The following is a 14,226-nucleotide window of genomic DNA, read 5'->3' as shown; positions in this document are numbered from 1 at the left end:
TTTTCTACAGTTTCTTTACCATTCTCTATTTAGATCATTCTGTAAAGGACTCATAATATTCTTTAGTCTGAGGACTTTTGTTTTCAGCACTTTAGGAAGATTCTCTCTTTACTCCTATAAATAATGTTTCTTCTTCATCCTCTCTGATCTGTTCTCTAGACTTTCTCTTCTGTTTCTTGTGAGGAAAGGTTTGAATTTTACAAATAAAGAATTATATCATATTAAGATGATGATAAGTGTTAATTGGGGAAATAGTACAGAATAAAGAATATTAGTGATGAGGGATTACTTCACTATTTTGTTTTAATTTAAATTTATTTATTTTAATTGGAGGCTAATTATTTTACAATATTGTATTGGTTCTGCCACGCATCAACATGAATCTGCCACGGGCATACATATGTTCCCCATCCTGAACCCCTTTCCCACCTCCCTCCCTGTACCATTGGTCATCCCAATGTACCAGCCCCAAGGATCCTGTATTGAACCTGGACTGGTGATTCGTTTCTTATATGGTATTATACATGTTTCCATGCCATTCCCCCAAGTCATCCTACCCTCTCCCTCTCCCACAGAGTCCAAAAGACTGTTCTATACATCTGTGTCTCTTTTGCTGTCTCGAATACAGGGTTATCGTTACCATCTTTCTAAATTCCATATATATGCGTTAGTATATTGTATTGGTGTTTTTCTTTCTGGCTTACTTCACTCTGTATAATAGGCTCCAGTTTCATCCACCTCATTAGAACTGATTCACATGTACTCTTTTAATGGCTGAGTAATAACTCCTTTGTGTCTATGTACCACAGCTTTCTTATCCATTCATCTGCTGATGGACATCTAGGTTGCTTCCATGTCCTGGCTATTATAAACAGTGCTGCGATGAACATTGGGGTAAACATGTCTCTTTCAATTCTGGTTTCCTCGGTGCGTATGCCCAGCAGTGGGATTGCTGGGTTTTAAGGCAGTTCTATTTCCAGTTTTTTAAGGAATCTCCACACTGTTCTCCATAGTGGCTGTACTAGTTTGCATTCCCACCAACAGTGTAAGAGGGTTCCCTTTTCTCCACACCCTCTCTAGCATGTATTGCTTGTAGACTTTTGGATCACAGCCATTCTGATTGGCGTGAAATGGTACCTCATTGTGGTTTTGATTTGCATTTCTCTGATAATGAGTGATGTTGAGCATCTTTTCATGTGTTTGTTAGCCATCTATATGTCTTCTTTGGAGAAATGTCTATTTAGTTCTTTGGCCCATTTTTTGATTGGGTGGTTTATTTTTCTGGAATTGAGCTGCAGGAGTTGCTTGTATATTTTTGAGATTAGTTGTTTGTCAGTTGCTTCATTTGCTATTATTTTCTCCCATTCGGAAGGCTGTCTTTCACCTTGCTTATAGTTTCCTTTGTTGTGCAGAAGCTTTCAATTTTAATTAAGTCCCATTTTTAAATTTTTGCTTTTATTTCCAACATTCTGGGAGGTGGTTCATAGAGGATCCTGCTATGATTTATGTCAGAGAGTGTTTTGCCTATGTTCTCCTCTGGGAGTTTTATACTTTCTGGTCTTACATTTAGATCTTTAATCCATTTTGAGTTTTTTGTGTCTGGTGTTAGAAAGTTTTCTAGTTTCATTCTTTTACCAGTGGTTGACCAGTTTTCCCAGCACCACTTGTTAAAGAGATTGTCCTACTCAAACTCTTCCAGAAAATTGCAGAGGAAGGTAAACTTCCAAACGCATTCTATGAGGCCACCATCACCCTAATACCAAAACCTGACAAAGATGCCACAAAAAAAGAAAACTACAGGCCAATATCACTGATGAACATAGATGCAAAAATCCTTAACAAAATTCTAGCAAAGAGAATCCAGCAACACATTAAAAAGGTCATACACCATGACCAAGTAGGCTTTATCCCAGGGATGCAAGGATTCTTCAATATCTGCAAATCAATCAATGTAATACACCACATTAACAGATTGAAAAATAAAAACTATATGATTATCTGAATAGATGCAGAGAAAGCCTTTGACAAAATTCAACATCCATTTATGATAAAAACTCTCCAGAAAGCAGGAATAGAAGGAACATACCTCAACATAATAAAGGCTATATATGACAGACCCACAGCAAACATTACCCTCAATGGTGAAAAACTGAAAGCATTTCCCCTAAAGTCAGGAACAAGACAAGGGTGCCCACTTTCACTGCTACTATTCAGCATAGTTTTGGAAGTTTTTGCCACAGCAATCAGAGCAGAAAAAGAAATAAAAGGAATCCAAATTGGAAAACAAGAAGTAAAACTCTCACTGTTTGCAGATGACATGATCCTCTACATAGAAAACTCTAAAGACTCCACCAGAAAATTACTAGAGCTAATCAATGAATATAGTAAAGTGGCAGGATCTAAAATCAACACACAGAAATCCCTTGCATTCCTATACACTAATAATGAGAAAATAGAGAAATTAAGGAAACAATTCCATTCACCATTGCAATGAAAAGAATTAAATACTTAGGAATATATCTGTGTAAAGAAACAAAAGATCTATATATAGAAAACTGTAAAACACTGGTGAAAGAAATCAAAGAGGACACTAATAGATGGAGAAATATACCATGTTCATGGATCCGAAGAATCAATATAGTAAAAATGAGTATACTACCCAAAGCAATCTATAGATTCAATGTAGTCCCTATCAAGCTACCAATGGTATTTTTCACAGAGCTAGAACAAATAATTTCACAATTTGTATGGAAATACAAAAAACCTCGAATAGCCAAAGCAATCTTGAGAAATGGAACTGGCGGAATCAACCTGCCTGACTTCAGGCTCTACTACAAAGCCACATTCATCAAGACATTATGGTACTGGCACAAAGTCAGAAATATAGATCAATGGAACAAAATAGAAAGCCCAGAGATAAGTCTACTTCACCATTTTATATTGTGTGGTCAGAAAAACTTTCTAAGTGAAATTTGGTCATAGAGATGTGCAAGTGGTGTAAAGACTGACACAGAAGTGAATTCAACAATTCTCAAACGGCAGGTAGGCCCATTTGGTGCAATTGTAAAATGAGTCAGAGGGATGTTTGTTAGGAGATAATGTCAGAGAGGTTGTGGGGAATCTGATTATGTTGGGTCTAATAAGTCATTTTATCCCAAGTGTAACCAGAAATCATTGTAAAAGTTTGCACAGAGTGATAATCTATGCTGACCTAAGATTGAAAAGTTACATTATGCTCTAGCTATACAGCACTGAACAAATAGAGTGCTGGGAAGGATGAAATCAGGGAAACTGGTTAGAAGGTATTATTGTTCGAGCGAGTGGCAGAGGCCCTCTCTCCCTCTTTCACTTCCTCTCTATATTTAGTGAATGTCTACTATATATCCTGCAGTATGCTTTATATTGGGAATATTTATATTGGGAAGTAATATAAATGCTTTGCTTTTGAGGATAGGATAATAGTTTATGTTATATTGTGAAAGTTCTATATTAGAGAATTATGCTTGTGTTAGCAAATGATGTCTTCTCCCTGTGACTATTGGAAAGACTTCAGGGTAATACATATTTCCTTTTAATTTTTATTTAAAAGTTAATTAGAAATATTATTTTTCTATTTTAGTCAATTTTGTATATTCTGTGGATTCTTTGGTCATGTTCTTCGCTACTTCTTCAATTTTCTTTCCATGCATTAGAATCTTTCTCAGCAATATCTTTATCCATATCTAAATACAAACCTGTAGACTGTATGTGGTAAGTTATTCTATATTTGTGGCAGATACCCTTCTGTTTGTTTCTTGCCTTTTAATTTTGTTCATGATATTTTTGTTATAGGTAATTTTCATTATGGGGAAATTCAAGTCTTTCTATCATTATTTGTTATCAGTGCCATTGATTATATGCTTATAAAGTACCTGCTTTCTCAAGGGAGTATAGATATATTGTCACATTTTCTCCTACTTTTTTTTTTGTACTTCTGTGTTTACTTCTAAATTATTTTGATTTTATTTTGATGAATATGTATATATCATATATGAGAGTCAAATTTCTCATCTAGGAGTCAGTTTTTCAACATTATTAATTGAAAAATCTATCATCTTGTCATTACTTTTTGGTACCTCCTTTAACATTGATTAAGTTATACATACTAGAAAAGTATTTAAAATTCATGAGAAGAGATAGAAGTAAAAATGGACATACAGTTTACTGAATATATATTATAGTGTAGTGAATTTAGTATAGAACAGAAAGGGGCCAGTAGATAGAGCACTATTTCAAAATTTAAGAAATGGAGGCTTTCATGAGGGAGAATAGTCAAGTCATCAAATATCTTGCTAATTTCATAATCATATGTAAGGCACATGAAAATGGCCCATTGGTTATGGCAACTAGGAGCTGTGCTGATAGGTGTAGAGGAGTTCCAGTAGCATTAACAAATCGGAGGTGAGATTTCAGTTGCATGAGAAATGAAGATGTAGAAAGTGGAAAAAAAAAATTCTCCCCAGTGTGTTTGTGAGAAACATATGAAGTACTGAAGATATTTTGAAACCTTTACAGCTTTTTGTATATGTTAGCATTTTCAATATGTTTTCACAGAATTCAGAAGTGTCTGTGTTTGAAGTCAACATTCGATTTATTGGAGGCTTGCTTTCAGCGTATTACCTTTCAGGAGAGGAGGTAAGCAAAATCAAGTAATAAATTGTTTGGGGGAAAAGGTTGTGAATGAAATTTAGTAAAATGGAAGATTTCCCTAGCAGCATCTCATCTTTTAAAATTGTCTAATATTGAACTAATCTACAGGTTTGCTGAAATAACTAGATCTTCAGATAGAGCTCTGTTCCTTGGGGATAATGATTTCTTCATTTTGAGAATATTAGTAAGACAAATTTATCACAGATCCTAACATTATGGACACTGTGTCTCCTCTGTAGGAGTAATCCTCTAGAATTTGCCATTGCAGTTAATTACATGGTTGAAACAAAAACAGAAAATGAATCAGTAAGATTAGAATTAAGGAATGAATCAGTAAGAATGAATGTGGATCCTCCTTAGTCCAAAAATTTTGTTAAAAGTGTCTGTTTGGAAATTGAATGCAGTTTATTGCTGTAAGTTAAAAAAATAAAACACCCACCACTCTAAATTCTCCTTTTTGGAAGTCTTGGACTGAAATTCAGTTGGTTTGAAATAGAGACCATTATTTAGTTTTTAAGTACTCCTTGTTAAAGGTGTATTTACTTATTAAGTATGTTTCAAGTACTCCTTGTTAAAGGTGATTTTTGGAAATGATGGTTCTGTACTTTGAGAAATTCTGACCCAGCTTTTAGAGTTTAGAGTTTCTCAAAGTACAGAACCATTATTTCCAAAAATCACCTTTAACAAGGAGTACTTGAAACATACTTAACAAGTACACCTCACTTTTATCAGTAAAATCATAGTTAATAGATAGGATTTTTTTTTGTCAGACTTATTGAAGTGTTACTTAGTAAAATTTACCCACTTTAGTGTATATTTATATGAATTTTGACAGTGCATACAATCTAGTAAGTGCAAGTAAGATATAGAGGAATTTATCATCCCATAAAATTCCCTTTTACCATTACCACCTGCCTCTGGTAACAATTGATAGGTTTTCCATTCCTACAGGGGGGAATACTGGCTTCTTTCTGTAGTACAGTGCATTTGAGATTTATTCATGTATTTAGTAGCCTTTTTTTTTTTTTTAACTGCTGTGTATAGTATTGCATTGTGTAACTCTAAGGTAGTTTATCCATTCACCAGTGGATTTGTTTTTAGTTTTGGAATTTATGAATAAAACCACTATAAATATTTGCATTATGTTTCTGTGGGATCATAAATTTTTATGTCTCTTGGGTAAATATCTAGAAGTGGGATTGCTGGATCAAATGGTTAGTAAGCTTTGGAAGTACTCACCAGATTCTTTTTCCAACAATTGTCTTCTGTCATGACTAGTACTTGCTATTGAGAGTTTCTTTATTGTTTTTAGCTATAGGTGTGTAGTAGTATCTCATTATGGTCTTATATTCCTTTTTCCTAGTGACAGATCATGTTGAACACCTTTTCATGTGCTTGTCATTCATATATCTTTTTTAATTGTTCAGTTTTTGGCCATTAAATTTTGTTTGTTTTATTATTTTTGAATGGTCAGAGTTTTTTTTTTTTTTTAATTTTATATTCTGTGTATTCTGGATTTAGGACTTTATAACCTGTGTGTTTTCAAGTATTTTCTCTCTGTGGCTTTTCTGTGACTTAACAGTTTCTTTTGAAGAACTGAAGTTGTCACATCTTGAATTAGTCCAGTTTATCAGTTTTATCTTTTATGGTTCATTTGATACTTTGTATTTGATACAAAGTATTTGATACTTTGTTCAAGAAATGTTTGCCTAATTCAAGATCACAAAAATTTTCTGTAATTTTCTTCTAAATATATTATAGTTTTACTTTATTATACTTTTAAATCTATAGTCCATTTTGAGTTAAATTTTACATGCTGTTGGGTAGAGATTGAGATTCATCTCTTTCTATATAGATATCCATTGCTAGAATTTGAAAATCCAGCCATTGTTGAAAAGACTAGCCTTTCTCTACTTAATTGACTTTGCACCTTTTTTGAAATTAATTGACCATATATGAAATCTATTGACCAAGTGTGGATGTACTTCTAGACTCTGTTCTGTTGATCTGTATGTCTGTCCTTTTGTCATTACCATTCTGTGTTCGTAATTATGAATTTATGGAATTGAAATCATGGTCTTTATGGTCTCATAATTAGGTTGTATGAATTCTACAACTTTGTTCCTTTTCAGCATTATTTTGGCTATTTTAGTTTTATTTTCTATATAAACTTTGGAATCAGTTTCCTGATTGCCACAAAATAATCTTACTGGAAGTTTGATTGGGATTATATTGAGTTTGTCGGTAAGTTTAAAAAAAATTCATATCTTCCAATGCATGAACATATCCCTACATTTATTTAGTTCTTTAATTTTGTTTGTTGGTGTGCCTAGATTTTATAGATCTTATATATATTTTGATGGGTTTATATTTCATGTTTCTTGATGCTGTTAAAAGTGGTACTTCATTTTTAAATTTTAATTGCTGATTGTACAATGTCAGCATATATAATTACAATTGATTTAAAACAGCTTTTAATAAAAGTTTAAGTTTGCAGCTGGCTCAAGCCATTTTTTTCTTTGGATAACTTTTTCTGATGCTGTCATTTTTTGAAAGTGGTAAAATGTACATAGTAGAATAGCATTCACATTGTTGTGCAGTGTGCAGTTGATTTTTACATTGATCTTGTGGCCTGAGATTATCCTATATTAACTAGTTAATTCTAGGCACTTTTAAATGGATTTTTAATAGGTTCTTTGGGGCTTCCTTGGTGGCTCAGCAGTAAAGAATCTGATTGCCAATGCAGGAGACGTGGGTTTGCTCCCTGGGTAAGTGGCAACCCACTCCAGTATTCTTGCCTGGGAAATCCCGTGGACAGAGGAACCTACAGTCCGTGGGGTCGCAGAGTTGGACAAAACTTAGTGATCTTTTCCTTCCTTCCTTTCAATAGATTCTTTGGGAATTTCTTTTTAAAGAATCATGTCATCAGGGAACAGAGGTGTTTTATTTCTCTATATAGAGAACTGTTTTATTTGTATAGTTCTTTTATTTTTTCTTTTCAGTGCCTAGAACCTACACTAAAGGCAAAGCTAAATGGGAGTGATGAGAGTGTATTCCTTGTCTGATTCCTGATGTGAGGGGAAGAGCATTTAGTTTTTCACCATTAAGCATAACGGATTTTTTGGTAGATGCCCTTCATCATCTTGAAGAAATTCCCTGCCATTCCTTTTTGCTGAGATTTTAAAACTCATGAATAGGTATTGAATGTTGTCAGATGTTTTTGGCTTTTAATTAGATGATTATATGATGTTTCTTCTTTATTTGCTGATAATGTGAATTATACTAGTTGATTTTTGAAATCACCTTGCATTTTGTGGAAGAAATTTCATTTGGTCATGTTGTATTATCCTCTTTAAATATTGCTGGAATTGATTTGATGATGCATTGTTGAGAATTTTTTACGTGTATGTGCATATGAGATATTGATCTATAGTTTACATATCTTTTTGTGTATGTATGTGTTTCGTGTAAGAGTAATGGTGATGATGTAAAATGAGTTCGGGAGTTTCTACTGGAGAAGTTTGTGTATTGTTGTTGGTTAGTCTTTCAGTTAGTCTCTCAGTCTCATGGACTGTAGCCCACCAGGCTCCTTTGTCCAGGGGAGTTCCCAGGCGAGAATACTAGAGGGGGTTTCCATTTCCTGCTCCAGTGTTTGGTAGAACTTCCCAGTGAAACCAGGTGAGGTTGGAGTATTTTGTTTTTTCCCACTAAGTTTTACAATGTGTGTATTCAATTTCTTCAGTAGATAAAGTACTATTCATGTTTTTTCTTCTTAGGCGGCTTTTGTAAATTTGTGTGGCTTTTATTGTTTATTTCAGGGAATGTGTTTCCGCTAAACTGTGGACATAATTTGTTATTACCCTTTTCATATCTGTAGGGTCTTTAGAATGTTCCCCGTTTCATTTTCTCTTTGGTTGTCAGTCTGGCTACAAAGTGTATTAATATTATTTCAGGCTTCCCTGGTGGTTCAGGCAGTAAAGAATCTGCCTGCAATGCAGGAGACCAGGGTTCAATCTCTGGGTTGGGAAGATCCCCTGGAGAAGGGAATGGCAACACACTCCAGTATTCTTGCTTGGAAAATTTCATGGACAGAGGAGCCTGGTGGGCTACAGTCTATGGGGTTCTCATCTTCTCTTTGGCTGTCAGTCTGGCTACAAGTGTATTAATATTATTATTTCAGAGAATTAGTTTTTGTTTCATTGATTTTTCTCTACTTTTCTGTGTTCAGTTTTATTAATTTTTCTAATATGTTTACTTCTGCTTTCTTTGGGGTTAAGTTGCACCTTTTTCCCTATTCTCCCTGCCGCCCCCAGTTTCTTATGTGGTTGAAGCTTGTTAGATCATTAATCTGATACCTTTTCTTATTTTGTTTTTATCTTTTTACTGAAGTAGTGTTCACTTACAATATTCTGTTAGTTTCAAATGTACACATAGTAATACAACATTTTTATAGCATATACTTCATCAAAGTTATTTTAAGATATTGACTATGTTCCCTGTGCTGTACATTAAATCCTTGTAACTTAATTTTTTCCTAATAGTCTATAAGCATTAATAATCAGAGATTTGCTTCTCAGCCTTGCTTTAGTTGCAGCCTATGAATTTTGATGTTTTTGTTTTCCTTTTATTCAAAATATTTTCTCATTTCTCTTCCTTATTATTGGTGAGTTATTTAGAAGTATATTGTTAAATTTCCAGGTATTTGAGAATTTCCCACATATCTTTGTTATTGATTTCTAGTTTGTTTAATGGGCAGTGAATAGAGAAAAAATCTATTGAGTTTGTTAAAGCTTGTTTCATGAGCCAAAATATGGTCTATCAAGAAAATATGTTCTTGAAAAGATGTTTATTCTGCCGTGGTTGGGTTAAAACTTCAGTTAGGTCAAACTAGATAATTATGTTGCTCAGAACTTCTGTAAATTTACTAATTTTCTGTTTACTTGTTCTGTCGAATACTAAGTTGAGGAGTCTTGAAGTCTCTGACTAAAATTATGAATTTGTTTGTTTCTCATTTCAGTCCTATCAGTTTTTACTTTATGTATTTTGGAGATCTGTTCTTAAGTGTGTACATATTTAGGATTGTTGTCTCCTTGGTGAATCTGGTTTTTTTTTAATTGTTTTAAAGTTTTTATCCCTGTTCATATTCTCTCTATCTTTAGTTTGTCTGATTCTGTTATAGTTACTGTTTCTTTCAGGTTATGTCACGTGATATATCTTCTAACCTATGAGTGTGTTGGAGGCATTTTTCATCACTGTTTTATCTTGATTTTTAAAATTATTATTTCTAATACTTCATTTGACCTTTACAGTTTTCATTTCTCTGCTAAAATTCCTCATTGTTTTTATGCATGTTTTCTACCTTATCTACTAGGTCTTTTTAACATAGTAATTATAGTCATTTAAAATTCTTTATGATTATTTCAACCTCATTGAGTCTGGATTGTCAGTTGCTTTGTCTCTAGACAGTGGATTAACTTTTCTACTTCATCATTTTACATTGAAAGCTCTGATCCATGTCTATTCCAGGAGACAATAAATCCTTGAGATCTGTTAATAATAAATAAAACATTGAGTATAAGATTATTCTAATACTGGATAGATAATAAATCCCTATATCTCAAATAAGACAGAAAATTAACTATAATTTATAACATGCCAAAGTACCTTTATTATATTTAGAAGAGTGTAACTAGAATAAAGAACGTTTTGCATACATTCTATTAATATGTTCTTATATAGTGAACCAAATGAGGGTTATATGCTATCCTAACAAAGTGTTCCTCTGTCCTATGATTTATTAATATTATAAATGTGAAACTTTATCATTTTATTAGAACAAGACTATTTATTTTAAATATTTACAAGTTTAAAAATCTTGATGATTTATTATGTTTACTTGATGCACCTCAAATATATGACATTTCTTTAACAGTATTGTCTCTTCTCATTTTTTAATGGTTATCAAAGTGGCATCCTTTCCTGAGTAAGATAATAATGTAATTTATGTGGATAACAACATCTGAAATCTGTCAGATAAAATAGAGAAATGGTTATATAGAGTTTAATACATGTTTCACAGAATATAAAAACAAAATAAATAGCATCAACAGCCAAATTTTTCTTTACTAAAACACAAATGTGTACTTTGTTGTCTGCAGGTAAGGTCATTTCTGAAAAAGTTCAGGGATATTTTCTAAGACACAAAGAGGTCCCTTTTTTTGCCCTTAAGTTCTAAATAAAAAAAGAGAAACATTAGAGTGTTAATTTTTCTTGGCTTAAATGTTAGCCATCATTGTCCTTACTGCACTAATTTTCATTTTATTTTTGCTTTAGAAGTTACTGCAGTTTCCATTCAAAATTTGACCTCTGCATTTTCTCTAGATGTGTTGGTAGTTGGACAAAACATTCCACCAAGCTTTGGTATCCATTTTAAATATACTCTCCAGCATTTCCGCTTATATGTGTGACTTCATCTACATGTTTGTATACATTCTTACATGTTCAAAGTCACAGTAGTAATACCAATTCACAACTGATTACGGTTACGATTACCAGTTTGATCAGAAGATAGAGTTTACCATATGATCATCCAGTAGATGCAGAAAAAGCAGTTGGTGAAATTCAGCATCCATTCATGATAGAAACTCTCACCAGAATGAGCATAGAGGGAGCATACCTCAACACAGTAAAAGCCATTTATGGCAGATCTGCAGGCAGCATAGTACTCAGTGAAAAAAACTGAAAGTCTTCCTACTAAATTCTGACACAGGACAAGGACGCCCACTCTTACTACCTCTGTTCCACATTGTATTGCAAGTCCTAGCTATAGCAGTCAGACAAGAAAAAGAAATAAAAGATGTCTAAATTGGAAGGGAAGAAGTAGTAAAATTGTCATTATATGCAGATGGCATATATAGAGGTTCTCTATATAGAGAACCTTAAAGTATCCACACAAAGACTATTAGAACTAAAAAATGAACTCAGCAAGGTATCAGGATACATGATTAATATAAAGAAATCTGTTGCATTTCTTCACACTAACAGTGAAATATCAGAAAGTTAAAAATCCTGTTTAAAATCTTGTCAGAAGACAGAGGTTAGAGCTACTAGAAATTTAGGCATTAAATCCAGGACAGAAGAGAGCCACAGAGAAGCCCCAAATTCTCCATGCACTAAACTGTGTGTTTAGACCACATTGTTTTAATTCCCTATGTGGTTTTAGAGCTAAACCTTAATTTTTTGCCTGAAAAAGACTTTAACCTTCCACATTCTCTGCCTGGTAAAGCACTTAAAAAAGCTTGCGAGCTTAAACTTACAAATTTGTTTATGTTAAACAGTTCTATTGAAGTTAATTTATATACAATAAAATGCATCCAGTTTAAAAGTAATAGTATATAATTATATTTAAATTTTGACAAATGTCTGATATACTTTTGGAGGGAATACAAATGATACAGACTTTCTGAAAAATAATGAAGCTTCTGTTAAATAAACGTTTAAAATTCTGTGTCCCAATAATGCACTTTAGGAATCTTATTATCTGAAAGTAACAACATGGATACATAAGGTGGACTCAGAAGCATTCTTTCACAGCATTAATGTTCCTTATTGTTCCAGTAAAAATAACTGGGAGATTTTGTATAATGGATGATGAATACATAAAAGTGTTTTCTATAAATAAATGTTTTGGAAATCTTCATTTAAATGTTGAAACTCTTAAACACTTTCATCATCTTATTAGTCAAGAGTTGTAGTTGCAGAAAACAATGTATTTTATCTAGTGATTTATTAGAAGGTACTGACCAGCTAACAGAATCTTTGGGAAGGTCACAAAATCGTATACTTATAGCTTGAAAACATGCAGCCAGAGGAATGCTCAAACATCAGTTCAGTTCAGTTCAGTTGCTCAGTCATGTCCAACTCTTTGTGACCCCATGGACTGCAGTACACCAGGCCTCACGGTTCATCACCAACTCCTGGAGTTTAGTCAAGATCACGTCCATTGAGTCTGTGATGCCATCTAACCATTTCATCCTCTGTTGTCGTCTTCTCCTCCCACCTTCAGTCTTTCCCAAATCAGGGTCTTTTCAAACGAGTCAGTTCTTAACATCAGTTGGACAAAATATTGGAGTTTCAGCTTCAGCATCAATCCTTCCAATGAATATTTGGGACTGATTTCCTTTAGGATGGACTGTTTGGATCTCCTTGCAGTCCAAGGGACTCTCAAGAGTCTTCTCCAACACCACAGCTTAAAAACATAAACTCTTTGGTGCTCAGCTTTCTTTATAGTCCAACTTTTACATCCATTTGTGACTACTGGAAAAACCATAGCTTTGACTAGACAGACATTTGTTGGCGAAGTAATGTCTCTGCTTTTAATATGCTGTCTAGGTTGGTCTTTTTTCCAAGGAGCAAGCGTTTCTTAATTTCATGGCTACAGTCACCATCTGCAGTGACTTTGGAGCCCTTGAAAATACTCTGTCACTGTTTCCACTGTTTCTCCATCTATTTGCCATGGAGTGATGGGACCAGATGCCATGATCTTCGTTTTCTGAATGTTGGGTTTTAAGCCAACTTTTTCACTCTCCTCTTTGACTTTCATCAAGAGGCTTTTTAATTCTTCTTTGCTTTCTGCCGTAAGGGTGGTGTCATCTGCATATCTGAGATTGATACTTCTCCCAGCAATCTTGGTTCCAGCTTGTGCTTCATCCAGCCCAGCATTTCTCATGAGGTAGTTAAAAAAATACCTACTTCTGCTTTATTGACTATGCCAAAGCCTTTGACTGTGTGGATCACAATAAACTGTGGAAAATTCTGAGAGAGATGGGAATACCAGACCACCTGACTTGCCTCTTGAGAAATCTGTATGCAGGCCAGGAAGCAACAGTTAGAATTGGACATGGAACAACAGACTGGTTCCAGATAGGAAAAGGAGTACGTCAAGGCTGTATATTGTCACCCTGTTTATTTAACTTATATGCAGAGTACATCATGAGAAACACTGGGCTGGAAGAAACACAAGCTGGGAGAAATATCAATAACCTCAGATATGCAGATGACACCACCCTTATGGCAGAGAGTGAAGAGGAGCTAAAAAGCCTCTTGATGAAAGTGAAAGAGGAGAGGGAAAAAGTTGGCTTAAAGCTCAACATTCAGAAAACGAAGATCATGGCATCCGGTCCCATCACTTCATGGGAAATAGATGGGGAAACAATGGAAACAGTGTCAGACTTTATTTTTTGGGATTCTGAAATCACTGCAGATGGTGACTGCAGCCATGAAATTAAAAGACACTTACTCCTTGGAAAAAAAGTTATGACCAAACTAGATAGAATATTCAAAAGCAGAGACATTACTTTGCCGACTAAGGTCCGTCTAGTCAAGGCTAGGGTTTTTCCAGTGGTCATGTATGGATGTGAGAGTTGGACTGTGAAGAAGGCTGAGCGCCGAAGAATTGATGCTTTTGAACTGTGGTGTTGGAGAAGACTCTTGAGAATCCCTTGGACTGCAAGGAGATCCAACCAGTCCATGCTGAAG

At 34.2% G+C, this 14,226-nt stretch overlaps 1 protein-coding gene across 1 annotated transcript in view; it reads left to right on the top strand.

Annotated features, from left to right (window-relative positions):
• MAN1A2 (mannosidase alpha class 1A member 2) overlaps positions 1-14,226 on the top strand; it is a 143,926-nt gene that overhangs the window by 66,081 nt on the left and 63,619 nt on the right. The window contains exon 5 of the mRNA XM_040230940.1: positions 4,594-4,674. Coding sequence (XP_040086874.1) covers positions 4,594-4,674 — 81 coding nt within the window. The remainder of the gene's footprint in view (positions 1-4,593; positions 4,675-14,226) is intronic.

The sequence above is a fragment of the Oryx dammah genome, unplaced genomic scaffold, assembly GCF_014754425.2.
Source record: "Oryx dammah isolate SB20612 unplaced genomic scaffold, SCBI_Odam_1.1 HiC_scaffold_28, whole genome shotgun sequence".
In the NCBI taxonomy this organism is placed as follows: Eukaryota; Metazoa; Chordata; class Mammalia; order Artiodactyla; family Bovidae; genus Oryx; species Oryx dammah.
This window is presented reverse-complemented; position numbering and strand designations above follow the sequence as displayed.